Raw genomic sequence first — 23,596 nt, forward strand, 5'->3', positions numbered from 1 at the left:
TTGTATAATATGTTCAGAGAGGGAAGTGGGGGTGAGGAGCAACCGGCTTCCTTTTTGTTGGGGGCACAATAAGTCTGCACACCAGAGAGGGAAATAAATGGAATTCTTTAATTTTCTTGCAAGATTCCAGCGTTCTTAAAGAGATCAGATTAGGATTAAGATCTGATTTGCCAGAGAGTAGCTGAGGGGCAAAGCAGAGGGCAGGCAGGGACCTTACCCACGACCCACAACCACCTAGTCACACTGCCCTCTCCACGCATCCCTCTTAGCTTTCTAATCTGGCCACTTTGCTTTTCTCTCTGGGCCTGCAAAGCCCCAGCGCCTTGCACAGGCACAGCCTCCGGGCTACCCTCCCCTCTTGATCATCCCCTTATCATCCACTTTGTGATCATAATTTGATATTTAAAAAAAAAAACAGCGTTATGGAGATATAATTCACATACCCCACAATTCACCCATTTAAAGTGAACAGTTCAGGAGTTCCCATTGTGGCTCAGGGGTAATGAACCCGACTAGGACCCATGAGGACAAGGTTCGATCCCTGGCTCCACTCAGTGGGTTAAGCATCCAGCGTTTCAGTGAGCTGTGGTATAGGTTGCTTATGCAGCTCAGATCTGGCATTGCTGTGGCTGTGGCGCAGCCCGGCTGCTGCAGCTCTGATTGGCCCCCTAGCCTGGGAACGTCCATATGCCATAGGTGCGACCCGAAAAAGACAAAAAGAAAAAAAAAAAAGAAATAACTCTCCAGTCCTCTTTCTCTCAACTCTTGGTAACCTCTAATCTCTGTCTCTATGAACTTGCCTATTCTAGATATTTCATGTAAGTGGAACTACACAATATTTATCATTTGTGTCTGGCTTACTCTACCTAGCATCATGTGTGTAAAGTTCGCCCATGCTGAAGCCTGTTCAGTGGGTTTTGGCATGTTACATTATTAATTTGTTTGAAGTTGTGGCAAATTCTTTACATAAACATTGCCATTTTAAGCGTACAGTTGAGTGGCATTAATTACATCTATGGTGTTTACAGCCATCACTACCATCTATTTCCAGAACTATTTCATCACCCCAAACAGAAGCCCTATAACCATTACAAAATAACTCTTGGACTTCCCGTTGTGGCTTAGCAGTAGCAAACTTGACTAGTATCCATGAGGATTTAGGTTCGCTCCCTGGCATCGCTCAGTGGGTTAAGGATCCGGCGTTGCTGTGAGCTGTGGTTTAGGTCACAAACACGGCTCAGATCCCAAATTGCTGTGGCTGTGGTGTAGACCAGCAGCTTCAGCTCTGATTAGATCCCCTAGCCTGGGAACTTTCATATGCTGCAGGTGCAGCCCTAAAAAGAGAAAGAGAAAGACAGAGAGAGAGGGAGAGAGAGAGAGACAGACAGACAGAAAGAAAGAAAGGAGGGAGGGAAGGAAGGAAGGAACTCTATTCCTTTTTCTCCCAACTCTTGGTAACCTCTAATCTCTGTCTCTATAAGTTTGCCTATTCTAGATATTCCATGTACGTGGAACTACACAATATTTATCATTCATGTCCAGCTTAATCCACCTAGCATCATGTTTGTAAGGTTTGTCCATTCTGCAGCCTGTATCAGAAGTTCACTCCTTTTTATGACTGTATAATATTCCGTATTTTGTTTATCCATTGATCTGTCCATTGATGGACACCTGGGTTGCCTCTACCTTTTGGCTCTTGGGAATAAGGCCATATGAACATGGGTGTCCAAATATCTCTTGGGATCCCTGCTTTCAATTCTTTCGGGCATATAGCCTCTGGACCCACTGCTGACCCTTCCAGCCCAGTTTTGCTCATCAGCCAGAGACACCATCACACACCTGATTGCATCAGTCATCTGCTTACAACCCTTTGCTGGCTTATGATGGAAATGCGCACAAGGGCTTAGGATAAAGATGTAAGTGCTGGAGTTCCCGTCATGGCTCAGTGGTTAACAAATCCGACTAGGAACCATGAGGTTGGAGGTTCAATCCCTGGCCTTGCTCAGTGGGTTAAGGATCCGGCGTTACCATGAGCTGTAGTGTAGGTTGCAGACCTGGCTTGGATCCTGAATTGCTGTTGCTCTGGCGTAGGCTGGTTGCTACTGCTCCGATTAGACCCCCTCATCTGGGAACCTCCATATACCTCGAGAGCAGCCCTAGAAAAGGCAAAAAGACAAAAAAAAAAAAAAAAAAAAAGATGGAAGTGCTCACCAAGGTGTAGGTCCCTGAGCTCTGGCCGCTGACCTCTCTGTGTCACCTTGCCCTGCCCTTTTCTCTCTGCTCCATCCCTTCCACGCTTCTCTATGGAACTGTGCCTCTTGGGTCTCACATACACTGATCCCTTATCCCAAGATGTTCACTCCCCACAGATACCTAGCTTTCGTTTGGCCAACTCTTCCCATCTTTCTCAACCATCTTGTCTTATAAAGATCCCTAGCACCTCCCTCTCCCGCTCCTTCCCTCCCCTCTCTGGCTCCTTCTCATGGCCCCTTGTCGTTCACTTGGCATTACCTGTTCTACCTTGGTCTTCCTGGCTGTACCAGTGACCACTACTGACTTGTTCCAGGCCCAGTCCTACCCATGTCACCCGTATCAACTCATTAAATCCACACAGTGAGCCTGGGAAATTCACAGATAAGGAAGCCAGGGGATGCTGTCACAGCAGCAGTGCTCCCACAGGCATCTGGAAGCCTGTGCATCCCTATGGGACAGTTGGTGGCAGCCCCTAGGCCTGAGGGAGCCTGGTTCCCTTCTGGTGCCAGCACTCCCAGCTCCCAGCAGAGGATCTGGCACACAGGGGTACCGAATTCACATCTGAAGTAAATGGATGAACGGAATGGAAAGAACGTAAGGGAACTGAGTTTTGAGCAAACGTCCCTTACCGAACGGCTTTTAAGTGCCAGGCATCCTTACCCACCCTCCTTGCCTCAGTTTCAGAGACCTAGAAAGTAGGCAGGAATACTTACATCCAAGGGTTATTGAGAAGGTTGAGTACTTTAATGTAGATTTTAAAAAATCATTGTGTTTGGCAGGCTGGGTCCTACGAACAAATACTGATCTTTGCATCCCCCCATTCCCACTCCCATTCCCAAGACAGGGAAGAAGGGGCCGGCATCTCAGTTCCCCCCACCCTGCCCCGGGGACCCTGGAGCACTAGGTGGGACGCTATGACATCCGGTCCTCCACGATCCCTGCGGCCGGCCTCTAAGAGGGTCCTACAGGTAGGCCAGCGAGTCTCGGTTTTCTTTCTCCAGGCCTCCGCGCCTCATTGTGCGGCGTACGCGGGGCAGTTCAGAGCCTGCGGGCGCACTGCGCCTGGTCCCGCCCTTGGGCCTCATTATCTACATTTCCGCGTCAAGCCTGCCGAGAACTTGGCAGGCCCTCCCGCGGTGTTCCGGAACACTTTGTGCCCAGCGCCCGCCGGCCCGGCTCTCCTCCCTCCCGCCGGCGCCGCCTGGCCCGGACGCCCCGCGTAATCCGCCGGGTTTGGGTCGGTGGACCCCAGGGACCACAGCCGGCATTCCCCCCCCCCCCCCGCCCCACGCACTTGTCTTCGGTTCCCCCGAACCCAGGCTCTGCAGTCTGCTCCTCCTCCTCGGGCTGGGTGTCCAAACGTGGGTTACACGGCGCGTAATCGAGAGGTTCAGAAAGATGCTGTGGCCCATTTTAAAACAAAGCCCAATTATTAGCTTTCGGCGGCTGTTTGTGCCGGTCCAGTGTCAGATCCCCTGAGCGCGGCGGACAACCAATACGCAAAAGAAAACAGTTGCAGCAAAAAGAAATCGGCTCTGGAGCCGCCTGATCCAGAGAACAATGCCTGCCCCGCGATGGTTCCCGTCCTGGCTGCCTAAGACTTAGCAACGCTCTGAGTCTCAGTCTCCTCTTCTGTGAAATGGGGATAACTGTGCGAGCCTGGCGATTCGGCACGTGGAGCGCTGCAGGTCGCAAAGACGTCAATGCTGAGTCCCACACCTCCGGGTCCCCACCGTCCCGCGGCCCCCACCTCGGCCTCGGCCCCGCCCCCGCCCCGGGGCGACGGGGCTCTACGCGCAGCGCTGGCTCCAAAGTGCGTCACCGGCACCGGCCGCGCTCCTCCAGCGGCCAGGGCGAGGCTGGCACGGGGCCAGCGGGCCCGGCCGGGGGTGCCGGACCGTCTCGGGGGCGGGGACCCGGGCGGGAAGGGCGCTCAAGTTGCGCGGCTCTCGGCGCGCTGCTGGGGGCGCCCTCCGCGGCGGGCGGCGCGCCAGGGACCGGCCTCCGCAGCCTCGGAGCGTGAGAGGCTACACTTTCCCTTCGCCCCCCGCCCTCGTTTCCTCCCGCGCGGCCGCAGCGGAGATTTCCTCTCGGGGAAACTACGCGGATCCTTCCCGGGGCTCGTGGCCCCGCCCCAGTTCTCCGCCCCCTCCTCTCTGCTGGGGAGCCGGTGCCGGCCCGCGCCGGGGAGGAGGCTCTGGCAGCCTGGGCCAGGAGGTGGCAGGGGGCCGCGGAGCCGCCGGCTACCGACTCGTCCTGCCATGTGACGCTGCCCTCCGCCCAGCGACCCCCGGCGCGCCCCTGGCCCGCGCTCGCGCTCCTTCGCGCTGCGCACCATGCTTCTGCCGGGACATGCGCGCCCACTGCCCGCGCCCCAGCCCGCACAGCATCCCGGCCTCCGCAGGCAGGTAGAGCCACCCGGGCAGCTGCTGCGCCTCTTCTACTGCACTGTCCTGGTCTGCTCCAAAGAGATCTCAGCGCTCACGGACTTCTCCGGTAAGAATCGACCTCCCTCCCTGTGTGCCCCCGGCGCCGCCGTGCACCCAGCTGAACCCTAGGTTGAAGGGGGGCGGACGCCCGAGGGGTCAAGGCCGGGTTGGTTTAAAGTTGGGGCGCAATCAAAGCTGGTTTTCTTGCCCAGTGTGAAACCTTAGTATATGTAGCTGCGTGTGGGGTGGCAGCAGGGGATGCCCCACCCCCCGAAGGAAGGGTCCATATGGTGTTTGGAGTTTCTCTTCCAGTGAGTTGACCTCGTCACTTTCCCAGTGGCAGGACCCGGCTCTGATGGGTGAGGGTCCGCTGGTAGCTCCTTAAGTTGATAAGCTGAGCCCTATGCCCCTCTTGGCGCTGTTGGTACACGTGTTGGTTCACGTTGCACTTGGTTTGCCATCCGCATAGTCTGAATGTGCCCCGACCAGCCTCTCGGGTGCCCACGTAAGGAGACCAGCCCAGGAGACCCTTGACCTGAAGTCTATACGGACAGGGGCTGGGAGGTCTGGTGGAGATGCAGTGGGAGATGAGTTAGAAGCTTACAGAACAGAGAGGAGACTCAGTAACCTCTCTTCACTAACCAAAAGTACCAGCATCTGCCCCTGGCAGCCCCAATGCCTTAACCAAAAATAACGACCTCCCCCCCACCCCCCAGTAATGGGTGAGGTTTTTCTTTTTGGTGACTGGGACCAAGGGCCCCGGCAGCTGATCTCGGTCAGTTCTGGGATGGTAGGTGTGGTGCTGCAAAGTGAGAGAAGTTTCTGGGTTGATGAGGGCTATAGGAGCTGAATTTTTACAGCCGGGCTTGCTTAGCCCAACAAGGTCCCTGTATCAGACCTGGGTTTCCCCCTGGCCAGGTTGGAGGCCTTTCACCCTTTCCTCACCCCTTCCCAGCCCAGGAAGCAGCCCTGAACCCCACGCTCCCCCTTCTCCAGCATCTTCTGCCAAGTCCATGCTCCTGTATCCCTGCCTCAGGGTCTTTTGCAATATAATCATGGTCACTCCTCAGCCCTATTGGTGCGGTAGACTCCTACATGGCAGGGGACCCTGGCAAAGCAGAGCTGAGTTGGGTTTCTAGTTTACTTACAGAGAATGTCATTGTTAGCTGAGAGCCCTTGGGTCAGAGGTTCTTTGCTTTGAATATTTAATATCAAGGCAGTGTTTCTACCTAGCAAAAGAAGCCAAGATATGCCTGTTTGGCAAGGAAACTGTGGTCCTTAAAATCCAGCACCAGAGGGTTAGAGCATTGTGGTAAATGTGCTGGGAAATGCTGAATTTCAAGTGCTATCGACTTTTGATTTTTTGTAAGAGAACTTTCTTGGCTGCTAGAAAAGTTCTGTCTTTGCTGATGTAAGCTATAGAAAGCAGCGCTGAATTCAGCCACCATCGGGCTCTGAATACTGTTAAGCAAAGAACTGAAAGCCGACAAGCCCTTCTTTTGTGACATCATTGTAACTGAACAAATATTGCTTGAGGTAAATTGCGGTGTAACCATTAGATTGTTTTCACAGATTATAGACCCTTAGCATTTGTTTCTTTAGTGAAGCAGTTACAATCCTTGAAGCAGGCTGCAGGTTACCACCCCAGCCTGGGATTGTCTGTATGCAGCAACTGTTGTTACAGAGGGTGAAACTTGAGTTATCAAACTGGGGTGCTCTGTCCTGGGAAATAGCTGTTTTCGTACATGGTTTTCTACATGAATAAATGATAAGAGGAATTTTCTTCTGCTTTCAATGGGAACCTGCATTCCAGGGTTTAAAACTCCCCGAGCCAGTGTTTGATGGGAGGTGATATTGCCAGATCTAGCCACAAGGAGCTCCCATTTTTCCTCTGGTCAGCCTTACTCTTTGGAGATCTGAAGATCAGGGAGAAAGTGTCAGGGAGCCTCTTGGGGAGAGCGAAAGAAAAATAACCTCTTAAATCACAGACATGTCTAGATGGAAATTCTTTGTGTGGCATTTGGAAAATGTCAGAAAAGGCTCAACTGAGGAGAAAGATGAAGTCTTCCGAAGTTGATTGATTTGACTTGAGACTTAATTGACCTGTAGAGATCCCCTTACCATGTGACATACAGCATCCAGGAAAATTCCTGTGCTCTGAAGATGACAGTCTGAGTGTTCCCTTGAATGTTTTAGTTGAAGCAGTGGCTCTTGATCACGTGACTCCCCACTCCAGCCCACCCCTCTCCCATCCCTGTGGCCTCAGAGCCTGATGCCCTGTTTTCCTGGGGACAAGCGGTCCTGTTCCTTTTTATGAACTTGGAGGGCTGTGTAGAAATCAGTGCCTATAAAGAGACAGCGGACCCTCCCCCGTGGAGCTTGATGGCAATAGCTGAGCACTGGAGAGCAGCATCTGACCATGCAGTTACTTGCTTACTTTTCTAAACAAGGAAACATCAAAAACCGAGACAGAGGGAGGGTGGAGGGAACTTGGGACCCCCTTCAATCTTCGTGAAGAAGGATGGTGAATCCAGGTGAAAGAAAGTGCCAGAAGGAAAGAGGTCCCAGCCATTGTCTGTGCACTGTAGGGCCTCCTGGGAGATTAGCAGTGCAGAGTTTTTGGAAAGTTACTTAAGCCTTTCTCTCTTCTTTGCAGTTATTCCTTGAACCTTTTTCTGAGGCTGTCAGCTGGTGTAGTTTTCCTGGGTCATTGATTTTTTTTTTTTTTTTTTTTTTTTTTTGCCCCGGGGATTCCAGCATCAAATCTCACTCTTAATCAGCCAGGGGCTGCATCAGAGACTCCTCCTCCTCCTCCACAGGCTCGTGACTGGTGCTAATCACCTACAAGCCTGCCAGGAAACAGGCTCCCTAAACACCCCCTTCCCTCTCCTCCCTGAAGACATTGAGATGCTGCCAGCGGCCACTGGAAGGCTATCATCACTGCATTAAAAACGCATCCCAGGAAGGCCAGAACAGTTCATACAAAATTAGTGCCTCTGATCCTTAATCCCAAACTTGAATGCACTTGGCTTTCACCCATTTTCCTCCTTGGGATCTGTTCTGTTCTTTTGACTGCATTCCCAAATTGAGGATTTGGCCTGAGAGGTCCAAATGGATCATTGATTTTTTTTTTAATAGAAATATAATATCAGCATCATCTTTGTTCAAAGAACAAGAGAGGGGCGAGGGTAGAGGGGAGGGAGAGATGCCTTTCTGGTTCCAGCCTTAAAAAGCTAAGGATCCTCTTTTGGTCCTGCTTTAAAGAGTGATGTTTCAGTGTCTCTGAACTTGCTTTGCCATGTCCCGCAAGGCTTGTTCCTTTTTTACTCTCCGCTGAGAGCAAGAATCAGTCTTCTCTCTCTGCCCTTCGCTTTCTCCCTTCTGTTTTGTTTTTTCTGTCTTTTCTTTCTTCTCTAAGAAGTTCAAGGTGATTGATGGGCTAATGGGGAGGGAGGAGAGGAAAGGATGGAAAATTCATCAAGTTCCCACTTGGATCCCTAGAAAACTCCTGGCTTTTGACAAAGTAGTCGCGACCATATGTTTACACATTTGGTTTTACCCTGGAGCACGTAGTGGTGAGTGTGGGAAGCAGAAAGGAAAGGTGATGAGAAACAGGGACCTGGGGCAGCTTTTAAGGCCTTCCTTTTACTAAAGTGTCCCCAGATGTCAGTAAAGGGCACTGCATGGTGGGAGGGGGTCTCTGGGCGGATGTCCTACCCTCTTACCCCGCCTTCAGTAGCCCAAGAACTGGGGCTTGTGATCAGATCATTTGCAGCCCAGTGACTCAAACTGAGCCTAGCTCCTTATTTCATTGACCAAGAATTTCTGAATGTAGAAAAATGGTCGTTCTGTTGATCTTGGGGGCTCAGGGATGGGAACTTGGTCCTGATGGAGCTGTCCATTTCGGTTGGAGAGTGAACCTTCCAGTTCTGCTGCACGCTAGAATCGCTTGAGTCTAAACAAAGGTATGGATGCTCTAGCAGCAATGTAGGGCTCCTGATTTAATTGATCTGGGAGAGCCCGGTGTTGGTCTCTTTTTCAAAGCTCCCCAGGCAATTCTTTTTTCTTTTTTTACTTAATGATTTTTATTTTTTTCATTAGAGTTGGTTTGCAGTGTTCTGTCAATTTTCTACTCTACAGCAAAGTGACCCAGTCTCTCGTTCTCTCTCACACACACACACCTTCTTTTTCTCACGTTATCTTCCATCATGCTCTATCACCAAGTGACTAGATATAGTTCCCAGTGCTATACATCAGGATCTCATTGCTTGTCCACTCCAAAGGCAATAGTTTGCATCTATTAACCCCAGACTCCCAGTCCATCCCACTCCCTCCCCCCACTTGGCAACCACAAGTCTGTTCTCCAAATCCATGAGTTTCTTTTCTGTGGAAAGGTTCACTTGTGACATATATTAGATTCCAGATATAAGTGATACCATGTGGTATTTGTCTTTCTCTTTCTGACTTACTTCACTTAGTATGAGAGTCTCTAGTTCCATCCATGTTGCTGCAAATGGCATTATTTTGTGCTTTTTAATGGCTGAGTAGTATTCCATTGTGTATATGTACCACATCTGCTTAATCCATTCATCTGTCAATGGACTTTTAGGTTGTTTCCATGTCTTGGCTATTGTGAATAGTGCTGCAATGAACATATGGGTGCATGTGTCTTTTTCAAGGAAAGGTTTGTCCGGATATATGCCCAAGAGTGGGATTGCTGGGTCATATGGTAGGTAGTTCTATATTTAGTTTTTCGAGTACCTCCATTCTGTTTTCCATAGTGATTGTACCTTTTTTCTTTTTTTAGCCACTCCATGGCATATGGATCAGATCCAAGCCACAGTTGTGAGCTACACTGCAGCTGTGGCAATGCCAGATCCTTAACCCACTGTACCGAGCCTGGGATCAAACCCATGTCTCAGCACTCCAGACATGCTGTGGATACCATTGTGCCACAGCAGGAGCTCCAAAGCTCCCCTGACAATTTTAGTGTGCAGAGTTGAGAACCATTGCTCTGGTATTAAGAGGGCAAGGCTGCCTCCTGCCCCTGTAGTCAGTTCACCTAGAGGCACCTGGGAAAGATGGGGGTCTCCCTGCTCCCGGCCCCTCTCAACCAGGGCTCACCACTGGGGTGACCGGGATGTGTTTTCCCAGCTCTCAGTGTGTGACTGTATCTCAGCACACATGTATGCACACACTTATACATACGTGCACCTGTGCCTGCGTGCACACACACAGCTCTGCCTTTTATTATGCCTCCATCCCATCATCCTTTGCTTCAGGACTGTCCTTACTTTCAAAACTTTTATGGAGCAAAAAGCCAGCTTGTAACCAAAGAAAAACAAAGTGAATGTCTGAAGGAGTTGTCCAGCTGTCAGAGAAGAAGAGCGATGAACAGTAAGCATCTCAAACGGTTAGTCTGTTTCCATGGAAAGTAACTACATTTGTAAAGTGTTCTGCCGGCTCTTTCTCTAGCCGAGAAAGAGGAGTCTGGGCAAGCGAGTGGTCCTTTATTGATGGTTTTGGTCTCCCAGGCGTTTTATTGGAAAGGGCAGCCTAGCAGCCGTTTCAAGGAAGGAACAGAAAAGCAGGGAGTAAAAAGTAGTTGATCACAGTGTTATCTGATTTCAAGCTCGTAGCAACCCTGTGACACAGTAAGTAGGGTGTGTGTTGGGGGGGGTCACTTTACAGATGAGCTGCCCCACTCTCAGAGGGGCCTAGCTAACTTGCCCAAGACTCTTCAACTAGGAAGCAGAGCAGAGGCAGACCCTAATGTGAGCCCAAGGGTGGGGCCAGACTGGGGGACTTGATCTGTGTAGGTGCTGAGTGGGGGACAAAGCCAGAAAAAGGGTGCCATAATTGGCCTAGCCTTCCTAAATAGTTCTTGGATCGACCTTGGCGATCTCAATTGCCCTCTAAGTAGACTGACCTTTGCCCATTCCTTCCTTCAGCATCTTCCCATCACTGCCCACCCAAAGTAGATGCACACGCAGGGCGATCAGAGGATATAAGAGAAAACATTAGACGTTCTGTTCTTTTCTATTTGTTTCTTTTCTGTCAAAAAAAAGGAGGGGGGGGCTGTGTTTTGCCTGTAGTTAACATGTAAGTTGACAATAGAACAGTACATACTTTCTAAATAAATTATGGACATTGGAGATGTATTCTCAAAATGTTTTTACTGATGGGGTGTTTATGATTCTAAAAATTTAGAGGCCACTGTTCTTCTCAGCCATCCTGTCAGCATCTTTAAAATTCTTGAAAAAGCACCACTTTGGGGGTAATGTACACTGTAAGAACAACCGCTCCCCTGTAACCCACCCCTATCCCCACCTTGCCCTGTACCCCAGTTGCACAACCATTGGTGAAATTCAGAGGCAGGATATGAATCCAGTAAGTGGTTTCCCAAAAATCCATACTCCTATCATTCAAGCTAAGTAATGAAGGTGGAAGCTTGGGGCAAGGCTCTGTAAACTTTTTTTTTTTTTTGTCTTTTTGCTATTTCTTGGGCCGCTCCCGCGGCATATGGAGTTTCCCAGGCTAGGGGTCTAATCGGAGCTGTAGCTGCCAGCCTACGCCAGAGCCACAGCAACGCGGGATCCGAGCCGCATCTGCAACCTACACCACAGCTCACGGCAACGCTGGATCGTTAACCCACTGAGCAAGGGCAGGGATCGAACCCGCAACCTCATGGTTCCTAGTCGGATTCGTTAACCACTGCGCCACGACGGGAACTCCGGCTCTGTAAACTTTTATGGCACTTGGCCACTATTTGAAGGAGACTAGGGTGTTTGTATCTTTCTGGAAGGAAATAGCATAATGACATTAGTCCTAGAGTCTCCTAAATTTTAGCACTGGATGGTGACTCTTAAATAGGAGGGTGGCTCATCAAACCGACTCTAATCTGTTTTCTCTAAGCTTCTTTTTTCCCCCAAGGAGGGTCTCTAATTCTGCTACCCTTTAGCTGGCCCCAGGGTGTGCACCATCTCAGTTTAAATTCTGACCCAGCATAGGGGATAACTTCTTTCTTTGGTTACCTCAGCACAAGTAAGAGACATTAGTGAATTAAAGGCACTACAGTGTGTCAAGCATGTAGAGCACTCTGTGCCACACAAAGTTCTAAGAACTTCATGTTTATCAACTCATTTAATCTTCACAACCCTATGAAGGGGATATGGTTATGATAAGGTAAAAAAAATGGAGGCAAGAAAGTTTAAGTAACTTTGGGGGATTTGAACCCAGGCAGCTTCTCTAATACTAAAACAAATTAATTTCAGGTTGTTTAAAGCAATGCCACTGCTGTGATAGTTATCTCTTAATCTCCCAGATGCAAATCTTTCCCAGGGTTTATAGGTATTGTCCATTCCAAGTTGTGTCTAAAGATATCACCATTCAGCCCTAAATAACTGATTATGATATAGGAGCTAGAATCCATTTCTGCAAATCTGGTGGAACTAGTGTTCTAAAATTATTTCCCCCAAAAAATACCTAGATCTACTGAATAAAATATAATAAGCATCCTTTAAATGCATGATTGAGTGACTAAGTGGAAGGAGTAGCAAGGGAACAAAAATGAAGAAGAATCAGAGAACCAAAGAAGTTAGCTGGCACTGACCCTATGGCTACACTGGGGCCTTTGATGGTCTTTACAACCACTTTAAAACCAGGATTTAATAGGTACACAAAGACAAGGGACAAGGTATTAGACCAATGTCAAGTGAGGAATTGGAATAAAGATCTCCATATAAGATCAGGACCTGGAAGGGCTAAGCATTCATAAAAGTATGCATGAGAAACAAATCGACCTTCCTGCAAAGAAAGATGACAAAGAAACATCTTAGCCTGGGTTCGAAATTGGAGGAAAAAATAATCTCCCTTGAGAATAAGTAACCATAATTCTGCCATTTCAAGAGTCTGGGTTTTGAATTCACTTTACCTTTACCAGGAAACCCAAGTGGAGAAACTAAAAATGTTCCCAGGGTATGTGAAAAAGGCACACAAATACCTCCTGCATAGAAACATAGGCCCCACAAGATTCCCATAGATAAAATTCTGATCGTGAACACACAATCCAAAATTACATTACATGAACAATAGCACCAAAACAACAGAATTTTTAATAAATAAAAGAGAACATAAAACACAAAAAAATAAAAGAGGGAATATAAAATATGAGGAAGAAATGAAAGGCTATCAAGAAAGAAGTCTTTTTTTTTTTTTCTTTGTATGGCCATATTCGTGGCATATGGAGATTCCCAGGCTAGGGGTCAAATCGGAGCTACAGCTACTGGCCTATACCACAGCCACGGCAACTCTAGATCTGAGCTACATCTGTGACTCACAGCTCATGGTGATGCCAGATCCTTAACCCACTGAGCAAGGCCAAGGATCGAGCCCGAAACCTCATGGTTTCTAGTTGGATTCACTTCTGCTGTGCCACAACAGGAACTCCAGAGCAGGCATATTTTTTAAAGAACCAATGTATCTAATAACATAAAAAATATATTCCTAGGAGTCCAAAGCTTGATGGATGGATTAGATATAGCTGAAGATAGAAATAGTGAACTGGAAAATAAAGCTGGAGAAATTGTCCTGAATGTAGCAAAAGAGATAAAGACATGGAAAAAAAGTTTATAAGATGTGGAGGGTGAGATGAAGGTTTAAAGAATAGCTGCTCAATATTCTAGAAAGAGAACATAGGGAAAATGAGGGAGAGGCAGCACTTAAAGTGACAATTCCTTTGAGGCAGTTTTCAAGAGTTGATAAAAGATTCAGTTTCAAGCATCCCAAGGAAGATAAATAACAATAATTTGTACCTGTCATCTTAAAATTATAAAATACTAAAACAAAGTGGCAGTCTTAAGACAATCAGAATGCAAAAATTTTTTCATCTGTAAAGGCTTTGCCATGACAGTATAAGCCAGAAGCCAGTGAAATATTTGCCAGGTTTGGGGGTGGGGCAAAAATCTGTCAGTGCAGAGCTATATACCCAGCTAAACTATCTTCAAGCATGCATGTGAAATAAGGGCAAGTGTACTACTAATAAATCCTACTGAAAGAACTATTAAAGGGTACACTTCCTGAAGAAAGACACTGGGTCTAGAAGGAAGGACTGAGATATGAAGAAAATGAGCAGGAGTTCCCTTGTGGTGCAGCAGAAACAAATCTGCCTAAGAACCATGAGATTTTGGGTTTGATCCCTGGCCTCACTCAGTGGGTTAAGGATCTGGTGTTGCCATGAGCTGTGGTGTAGGTGGCAGATGTGGCTTGGATCTGGCGTTGCTGTGGTGTAGGCCAGCAGCTGTAGCTCCAATTGGACCCCCAGCCTGGGAACCTCCATATGCCATGGGTGCAGCCTTTAAAAAAAGAAAGAAAGAAAAGAAAATGAGCAAAGACATGGTATAATTTCTAATGCACTTTACTACATTTCTTGCTGTCTTCCTTCTTAGAGAGTGCCATCTCCTTGTCTTGAGAGAGATGTTCTCTGAGATATTTTGTCTTTTGGCAGCTAAAATCAGGAGTTTTATTAATCCAGTTGAACTCTTCCTCAGCCTCAGGTACCCAAGACTTCCCCAGGTGGGCATTATTTCCATCATGGTCACACAGTGGAAGATTTATGTGAAAGAACAGGAACTATTCTCAAGTCTTTCAGTTATCAGGTGCTGTGCTAGGTGTCATATAGGCCTACTCTAAAGAGTCAGTTCTGTCCTGGCAAAGCTTCCTTCTCAGTGGTTTCATGGTCACACAGATAACAAAGCAGTTTTGAGGGATGAAGCTAGATTTGGCAGGTTACGTTCTCCAAATGGTGTCCAAACCACAGGGCTCGGAATTGAGGGTTTAGTAGCGTACCCAGATGAGACCTACCAAGATGGACCAGTGGCACAATGGATGATGCATCTGACTACGGATCAGAAGATTCATGGACCTACCAGACAGCATCGCTCATGCATAGATTTGACATCCCCACACCTCCCTTTCTGGACCCCCATGTCATTTGCTCAGCTCTGGCTCCTGAAGTTGAATTTCTCCTGCATCACCAAGTTAGGGAATGAAGTGATGCTGAGAGCCAAGTTTTCCACCCACCCTGAATCAGGCAGACATTAAAATTCAAAACTCAGGCCACTGAATCTGAAATGTATGTTTGCAAACTGTCTGATTTCATGTCTGCCTTAGATGTCCCGTGCATACCAATCGCCTCATTTGAGGTTGGAGGAGCAGGGAGGAAGGAACCTAAGCATGATCTCCAAAACAAATCTTGAATTCGGATGAGGATAATAGAATGTAATCCCGTTTCAAGTCTGTCAGCATTCCTTTGATGATTACAAATGAGTCCCTTTGCCCCTGCAGCGTGGGGGAATAATCTGGATAAAATAACCCTTTTTGTCTGCAAGGGCCGGAGCGATGCATACTGGGGACAGCTTTCAGAGTAGTGTTTCAGAGTCTGAGAAGGGTGCTCTGCGACCAAGTCCTGCCTTTCTCTCATCTTAGAAGAGTTTTCACTCTTTTCATGTTCAGCGGCTTCCAAAGTTCTCAGGCTTAAAAATCATAAATCATTGCACTGTACCCTGGAACGAGAGTACCCAGGGTCACGGAGCCCTTTTTCCTCTGTTTGTTCATTGGGAGACAGGTGGCGATGAGAACGCACGATCTTATCTAGAAGGCCAATTTGTACAGCTTTTGAGGACTGCGCCTGAAGGAGTGCACGCAATTATAATCCCCTTTGTAGTAAAAAAAAAAAAAAAAGTATATGACCCAAGTTCAGGCTCACACATCACTTTCTTGTCCATTTGATGGTGAAGCTAAGCGACAGTTGTTTTTATTTTATTTTATTTTATTATTATTTTTTTGCTTTTCAGGGCTGCGCCCACGGCATATGGAAGCTCCCAGGCTAGGGATCGAATTGTAGCTGCCAGCCTACACCACATCCACAGCAACGCAGGATCCGAGCCGAGACCATGACCTACACCACAGCTCATGGTAATGCCAGATCTTTAACTCACTGAGCGAGGCCAGGGATCAAACCCGCATCCTCATGGATCCTAGTTTGGTTCATTAACCTCTGAGCCATGAAGGGAACTCCCAAGGGACAGTTGTTTTTAAACACCTTCCTCTATTGCGTGAGGCCTAAACCTACCTTCCAGAGTTAACAATGCAGAGTTCCTGCTGTGGCTCAGCAGGTTAACAATCCAACTAGCATCCACGAGGACATGAGTTTCCACGAGGACACAGGTTTGATCCCTGGCCTTGATCAGTGGGTTAAGGATCTGGTGTAGCCATGCGTTGCAATGTAGGTCACCGATGCAGCTGTGCCTGCGGTGTAGGCTGGCAGCTGCAGCTGTGATTTGACCCCTAGGCTAGAAGCTTCCATATGTCGTGGGCGCAGCCCTAAAGAGACAAACAAAGTTAACAATGCCAGATGCTTTGTGGGCAGGTCAGACCAGATGCAAAGACAGCCCCATCCACAGCCTTGGGATGAGAAGCTGGGTCCAAGTTCCCCAGAACCACAGGACTCACTTGTGTGGAGTCAGTTGTACAGCCTGTGGTCTTCTCTGTTTTGCTTCTTTAAACCTGAGTTCAAGTCTGAAGTTCCCTCTCTTCTGAGTTACTTTTTTTTTTTTTTTTTAAAGCAAGGGAGCCCCAGGACTTTTCCCTCCAAGATTATGTGTAAATAGTGTTATGACTCCCTAAAGCCATAAACCAGAGCTTTGAGAAAAAGTCTGCCTTTGTCTCCCACTCTGTTTATCTCTGGCCATTCAAGGTGAGTTAGTTGGGCTTGTCTGTCTTCACCAAAAATGCCCTATGGTCCTTATAGGGCATGGCTGTCTTTAGTCCGTGAAAATTTTGTTCGTTCCTAACATTTAGGCTAACCCAATGATTCTTGATATTGTGCTTGGTGGAATGTCAGGCAGAGAAAGACAAGTACTGTCTAATATCACTTATATGTGGAATCTAAGAAATAAACCAAATGAAATGTATAGACAAGAACAGAAACAGACCAGGCATAGAAAGCAAACTAGTGGTTACCAAAGGGGAGAGGGAAGCGGGGAGGGACAAATTAGGGGCATGGGATGAACAGATACAAACTACTGTATATCAAAGAGATAAGCAACAAGGATTTACTGTATAGCCCTGGAAATTATACTCATTAGCTCATAATAACTGATAACGGAATGTACTTTGCAAAAAACCCTGAATCACTTTGCTGCACCCTGAAACCAACCAAATGTTGAACATCAACTCTACCTCAGTTAACAAAAAAATTTTTTTGGAGTTCCCATGGTGGCTCAGTGGGTTAAAGACCTGACATAGTCTCCATGAAGATGTGGGTTCAATCCTTGGGGAGGGAGTTAAGGATCTGTTGCCGAAAGCTGCATAGGTCGCAGATGCGGCTCAGATCTGGCATTGCTGTGGCTGTGGCATAGGCTAGAAGCTGTAGCTCTGATTTGACCCCTAGCCTGGGAACTTACATATGTTGCCTGTGTGACCATTAAAAAAAAATTTTTTTTTTTAAATAAACCAATGATTTTCAACCCAGGGAGATTTTTGTCTCCCCAGGAATATTTGGCAATGTCTGGAGGCAATTCTGTTTGTCACAGCTAGGGGTGCTGCTGGCATCTAGTGAGTAGAAGCCAGGGATGCTGCAAAACATCCTAAATACAAGGCACAGGATGTCCCCCAGAGCAGGGAATAATCTGGGCCTCATTCCTCAGGCCGAGGTTGAGGAATGCTGGGTCTGACCAGCCCACATGTCCTGGTTTTATTTTCTACATGTTTGGAATCTGAAGAAGGTGGGAAAAATTTTTTAAAAACCAAGGCTGAGTCTAGAAAATTTAGAGATGGCTCCATGACGCTCTTCTCAAGGCCCACTTGCCTCCTGCAGCTGCCAAGGAGTCTTCAGTTCCTCAAAGCCAAGGTCAATGCAGGCACTGCTGTACCTCCTCACACTCTCTCATCAGGAGGGTTTATTCAGGCCCCCGTACCTCCACCTTCCTCTCTGGAACTTGCCTCTGTCTTTGGCCCTTTGGTCTTCCTCATTTCAAGCTCAAATACTCACCATCATTCATATCGATGTGAAATATCCCTCTGGATGGAGAGGTGTTCAGACTTGACGTTGGTGGCTTGCTTGCAATTCGAGGATGTACTTGCAGCACCTCTCAATTATGTCACAACTTTAGTGAAACAACCCTGGGGTGGGGATGGGGGCTGCAATTTCATTTGAATTTTTTTGTGGCAGGGGGAGCTATGTGGAAGTTCCCAGGCCAGGGATTGAACCCTCACCATAGCAGTGACCTGAGCAGCGCCAGTGACAACACCGGATCCTTAACCCATGGCACCATGAGAGAACTGACTTGAATTCATTTTTTAAACTTTTTTTTTTTTTTTTCTGTTTTGGCCACCCCTCGGCATATGGAGTTCCCAGGCCAGGGATCAGATCCAAGTTGCAGCGGCAACCTACTCTGAGACTACGGCAATGATGGATCCTTTAATCCACTGTGCTGGGCAGGGGATTGAACCTGTGTCCTGGAGCTACAGAGATGCTGCTGATCCTGTTGCCCCATTAAAAGGAGCAAGCAAGTCTTGAAGACCTTGCATGGATTTGCTTTTCTTTGGCTCCTCCCACTGCCAGCTCCTCCGTTCCTGCTTCTGGTTTGTCCTGCACCCTCTCTATTCCTTCCACCTGTGCACCCACAGACTGAGAACCTAGGTACCCGCTGCTATTTCTGTGCCTCTCTGTGCTCTATGTTATACACTCTCTAAAGAGACCTGTTCAAAGACGATGCTAATTGCATGGCTGTGCAGTGCTGATTCAGTGCAACCCTGTTCACCCCTCTGTCCCCAATGCCGTCACCTCATCAGGCCACATTTGAAGCTCCTGGGGTCATGGGATTGGGCACCATTGCAGTGCCCACACTGAGCAGAAGGAGAATCACATGGATTCCTCTGAAATGATCCTTCCCACCCCTGCTCAGAAGCCACCAGCCCGGAGGCCAGCCACCCACTGTCAGAGCTTGCCTCCCTCCGCCACCCTCCTTCCCAACAGGTTGCAACTCTCGTTAAAATATTTCTTTCCTTCTGCCAAACAACAGCAAAAATATAGTATTGTTTCCAAAAGAGCGAGCAAGGGCACCAGCAGGAATGGGTGTGCAGTATTTGTACAGTTTTGTGACTCAGTACATCTGAATCTCCGAGCATTTTAAGAGCTTTGTCCAAAAAAAAAGGTCTATTGTGTGGCTCTTGGCACTGAAGAAAATAGGCCTGTCAGAACCCTGTTTCAGATTTAATTTTAAAGTGGGTGATGGAAGAATGCTGTCCAACAGGAGGGCTTGGCTGTTTTTTTCTCATTTCTGCCCATTCTGGTGTGAGAGAGCTCGAGTTTTCAGAACCGGTCCGTATCAAGAGATCCAAGCACCTTTCCTCGACACCTTCCTTAAGACATCACATTCCTACGCCAAGTAAAGTGTGTCGTTAAAATGAATAGGACTTCCTTCGATAAAAGGAAAAACAGGAGTTCCCATTGTGGCTCAGCAGTAACGAAACCAACTAGTATCCATGAGGATGCGGGTTCGATCCCTGGCCTCGTTCAGTGGGTCAAGGATCCCGATTGGCCATGAGCGGTGGGATAGGTCGCAGACACGGCTCAGATCTGGCATTGCTGTGCCTGTGGCGTAGGCCGGCAGCCGTAGCTTTGATCCCTAGCCTGGGAACTTCCATGTGTGCCACAGGTGCAGCCCTACCAAAAAAAAATAAAATAAATAAAAACATATTTGACTATATATATATTTGATTATTTGACTATCGTTGTGGATGTGTATATATTTATAGGCATACAGAATATATTCTTGCAGGATATTTTTTTTCAGGACACTTTTAGAGAATTATTTTTTCTAGGTTAAAGTATAATTGATTTAGATGTTTGAAGTGTACACAAAGTGATTCATATATATAGTCATATATATATATATATATATATGCATGAAGAATATATGCATATATTCTTTTTCAGGTTCTTTTCCATTATAGGTTGTTACAAGATCCTAAATATAGTTCCCTTTGCTATACAGTAGGTCCTTATTATTTACCTGTTTTATTTTTTATTTTTTTCCTTTTTTTATTAGTCAAATGAATTTATCACATCTGTAGGTGTATAATGATCATAACAATCTAATTTCACAGGATTTCCATCCCACAGCCCAGGCACATCCCCCCACCCCCCACACTGTCTCCTCCAGAGACCATAAGTTTTTCAATGTCTGTGAGTCAGCATCTGTTCTGCAAAGAAGTTCCGTCTGTCCTTTTTTCAGATTCCACATGTCAGTGAAAGCATTGGATGTTGGTGTCTCATTGTACGGCTGACTTCACTCAGCATGATAGTTTCTAGGTCCATCCATGTTGCAAAAAATGCCGGTATTTCATTCTTTTTAAATGTCTGAGTCATATTCCATTGTGTATATGTACCACCTCTTCTGGATCCACTCCTCTGTCGATGGACATTTAGGTTGTTTCCATGTCTTGGCTATTGTAAATAGTGCTGCAATGAACATTGGAGTACATGTGTCTTTGCGAGTCTGAGTAGATGCCCAGGAGTGGGCTTGCTGGATCAAATGGTAGTTCTATGTTTAGTTTTCTGAGGCATCTCCATACTGCTTTCCCCAGTGGTTGCACCAATTGACAATCCCACCAGCAGTGTACTAGGGTTCCTTTTTCTCCACACCCTCTCCAGCACTTGTTGTTTGTAGACTTTTGGATGATGGCCATTCTGGCTGGTGTAAGGTGGTACCTCATCGTGGTTTTGATTTGCATTTCTCTAATAATGAGTGCTGTTGAACATCTTTTCATGTGTTTTTTGGCCATCAGTATGTCTTCTTTGGAGAATTTACCTGTTTTATATATAGTGGTGTGTATCTATTAATCTCAAATTCCCAATTTATCCCTCCCCCTCCCTTTCCCCTTTGGTAACTATAAGTTTATTTTCTATGTCTGAGTTTATTTCTGTTTGTTTCAACACACTTTTGACAATAAAGGCTTAGAGACATTATCGATTTTCCCAAATGCTTCATGCATTTGGTATTTACTTTTCAAATAGATGTTATAAAAAATAAGCAGAAAAGGAGTTCTCGTTTTGGCTCAGTGGTAATGAACCCTACTAGTACCCATGAGGACACAGGTTCGATCCCTGGCCCCGCTCAGTGGGTTAAAGGATCCGGTGTTGCCAAGAGCTGCAGTGTAGGTCAAAGATGCAGCTCGGATCCCACATTGCTGTGGCTGTGGTGTAGGGCGACAGCTGCTACAGCTCCGATTCAGTCCCTAGCCTGGGAACTTCTGTATGCTGCAGGTGCGGCCCTAAAAAGAAAACGAAAAAAAAATTAAGGGAACCGAAGCATCATTTTCAACCCTTGGATTCAGCTGAACTAGGAGTAGGGGGTACCTCTGGGCTGGGAAGCTCTCTCACGATGTTGCCACGACATGGGAGTGACTTTCTACCCAAACCAGTTCTGGGGGCCCTGCCTCAATGCCACTGGTCCTCAGCAAAACAACGTGTATTTCCTTCTTCCTGGTTTCTTAAAAACTCCCTTGAAGACCTGGTCGGTGACTGAATTATATATTTTTTTTTCTTTCTTTCTTTCTTTTCATTTAGAAAGTGGGGGACCAGGAGGCACTCTGTTCCGCAGAACAAAGGCGCCAAGGCTTTAACCCACATGACTTTTATTAAGGAAGGTGATGAGATTATTATTAGTGGGATTAAGGAAGGTGACAAGATTAGCGGGCAGGAACAGGCATAGGCAATAATGAGGTTATCTTCTTAGTGACACAAGGGGGTATCCTTAGGACATAGTGCAGCAGTTTATAGAATAACCTGGTTAGTACATACATCCTTCATCTTGTCTTTGAAGGAGACTCTACTTTAGAACTCTGTGTCCATCGATATTTGCCTTCTGCAGAGTTCAGCTCTTCCGTGGTCTTCACCATCACCCCCTTTTTTATGTGTTTGTTGCATAAAGACAATCATTGTAAATTTTGATTGTAGGGCGTTCATTGGGTTTCTATGGATCAACCCATAATTCTACAGAAGTATTAGGTGGCATGGATGGCAGTTTGAGATACTGAGAGTTTTACTTTTAAAATGTCAAATACGGAGTTCCCTTCATGGCTCCGTAGTAACGGACCCAACGAGGATCCCTGAGGATGTGGGTTCGATCCCTGGCCTCTGTCAGTGGATTAAGGATCTGGCATTACCAGTGAGCTGTGGTGTAGGTCACAGACATGGCTTGGACCTGGTGGTGTTGTGGCTGTGGCGGGCAGCTACAGCTCTGATTTGACCCCTAGCCTGGGAACTTCCATATGCAGTGGGTGCCCCCCCCCCCAAAAAAAGACCAAAAAAAATGTTTGGTCAAATGTTTGTGATTCAGTCTCACAGATTGGGTTCAAATTGCAGTGCTGAGTGTTAGGTTGTAAATTTCTGTTCTTATCTTTATTAATATTCAGCATGCTGTGAGGAATGGACATGGCAAGACTGTATCTACACTTTCGTGGGCTCTGGGGAAGGGTCAATTTGATGCAGTCACAGGAGCCTGAGAACCTTAGGAGAAAGCATTAAGCATTTCTCACTGCAGGGCATCTGGGGTCTGGGGCTGATGCCATTGCATACAAGAGCCTTCCTTGATTGGATTTTAATACAATTATCACCAGGGAATTAAGTCACAAAAGGACAATATACAGACTTCAGAACAGAGCTGTCCAATAGAAATATGATGTAATCCACATAGTTAATATTAAATATCATAGTAGCCACCACATTAGAAAAAGTGAAAGAGGAGAAATGAATTTCCACAGGAAATTTTATTTAACCCAATGTGTATTATTTCCACATTAATTAGTGGTTTTAAAAATTATTGATGAGATGGGATTTTTGTTTGTTTTTTGCTTTTGAAGACTTGGAATCTGATGTGTACTCTACACTTACAGCAATCTCAGTTCAGACTGGCCACATCTCAGATGCTCAGTATCCACCTGTGGCCTGGGGCACCGTCCTAAGCAGCGTCTTGTTAGAAGATTGAGCAGGGCATGAAGGTCTTTAGGAATCTAGGGCAGAGTTGGGGCCTCAGGTATCACCTCTTTGTAGGGGTACCTTCCTCCCATGGAGCCCCGCCAGGCCTGCCTAGTGAAGGGGCCGGGGACAGCTGCCTCAGTCCCCTGGGAGCCTGGCCTCCCCAGCTGACCCTTGGCCTCCTGCCTCCCCAGCCCTTTCCTAAGAACCCTCTTAGACATCCATCCTTGAGAAGGGAGAGGTCTGGTAGGAGTCACCAAACTGGGACAGAACCTTCCAGAACCTTCCAGAAGTTGGTCTTCCCTACTCACCTTCATCCCATTCTGCCACCTAGACATCAAAGGATTTCAGGCTGTGCAAACGCACTACGGAGCATCACAGCCCAGAGACGCAAGAACTTTTGAAGGCTGCCCTTGCTTAACCTCATCCCACAGCAGAGAGAACCCAGGCTGGGCGCCGAAAAGGGATTTGCTGGGATATCTCCCAGGTTGGTAGAGTCAGGACCTGAATTGGACCCAGGACCCTGCCCTTGTTTAGCGTCACTGTTCTGCCCTCACGATCAGCTCTCAAAAGGGACAGATGTGAGAGATTCAGAAAGACCCCAGCCCAGAACCCTTCCCACCCACAATATCACGGGCTGAACTGGCTGTTTACTCTCTGGGCTCATGCTAGAATCATCTTGGATTGCTTTCAAATAAAGCGGTGTCAGGAGCTTTCCCCACCCCAGGCTAAGTGAATCAGACTTTCTGGGCTGGGGCCTGGGCATTGATATTTTTAAACCTCTCAAGGTGATTCTGATGTGCAGTCAAGGTTGAGACCTGCTGGAAAGCATTGCGCAACTTTTAATCTATCCGTATATGCATGAAATAGT

The 23,596-nt window shown here is 47.1% G+C and overlaps 1 protein-coding gene across 4 annotated transcripts in view; it reads left to right on the forward strand.

Annotated features, from left to right (window-relative positions):
• Nucleotides 1-4,438: 4,438 nt before the first annotated feature.
• EVA1C (eva-1 homolog C) overlaps nt 4,439-23,596 on the forward strand; it is a 103,615-nt gene continuing 84,457 nt past the window's right edge. For all 4 annotated transcript variants that reach the window (XM_084991940.1, XM_021070917.2, XM_021070918.2 and 1 more), the window contains exon 1: nt 4,439-4,749. In XM_084991940.1, coding sequence (XP_084848066.1) covers nt 4,590-4,749 — 160 coding nt within the window. In that variant the 5' untranslated portion in view covers nt 4,439-4,589. The remainder of the gene's footprint in view (nt 4,750-23,596) is intronic.

Source organism: Sus scrofa, chromosome 13, assembly GCF_054392235.1.
Source record: "Sus scrofa isolate SSC_HxYL_T2T_F1_AM1 chromosome 13, Sscrofa_HxYL_maternal_Yorkshire_Landrace_v2.0, whole genome shotgun sequence".
Taxonomy (NCBI): Eukaryota; Metazoa; Chordata; class Mammalia; order Artiodactyla; family Suidae; genus Sus; species Sus scrofa.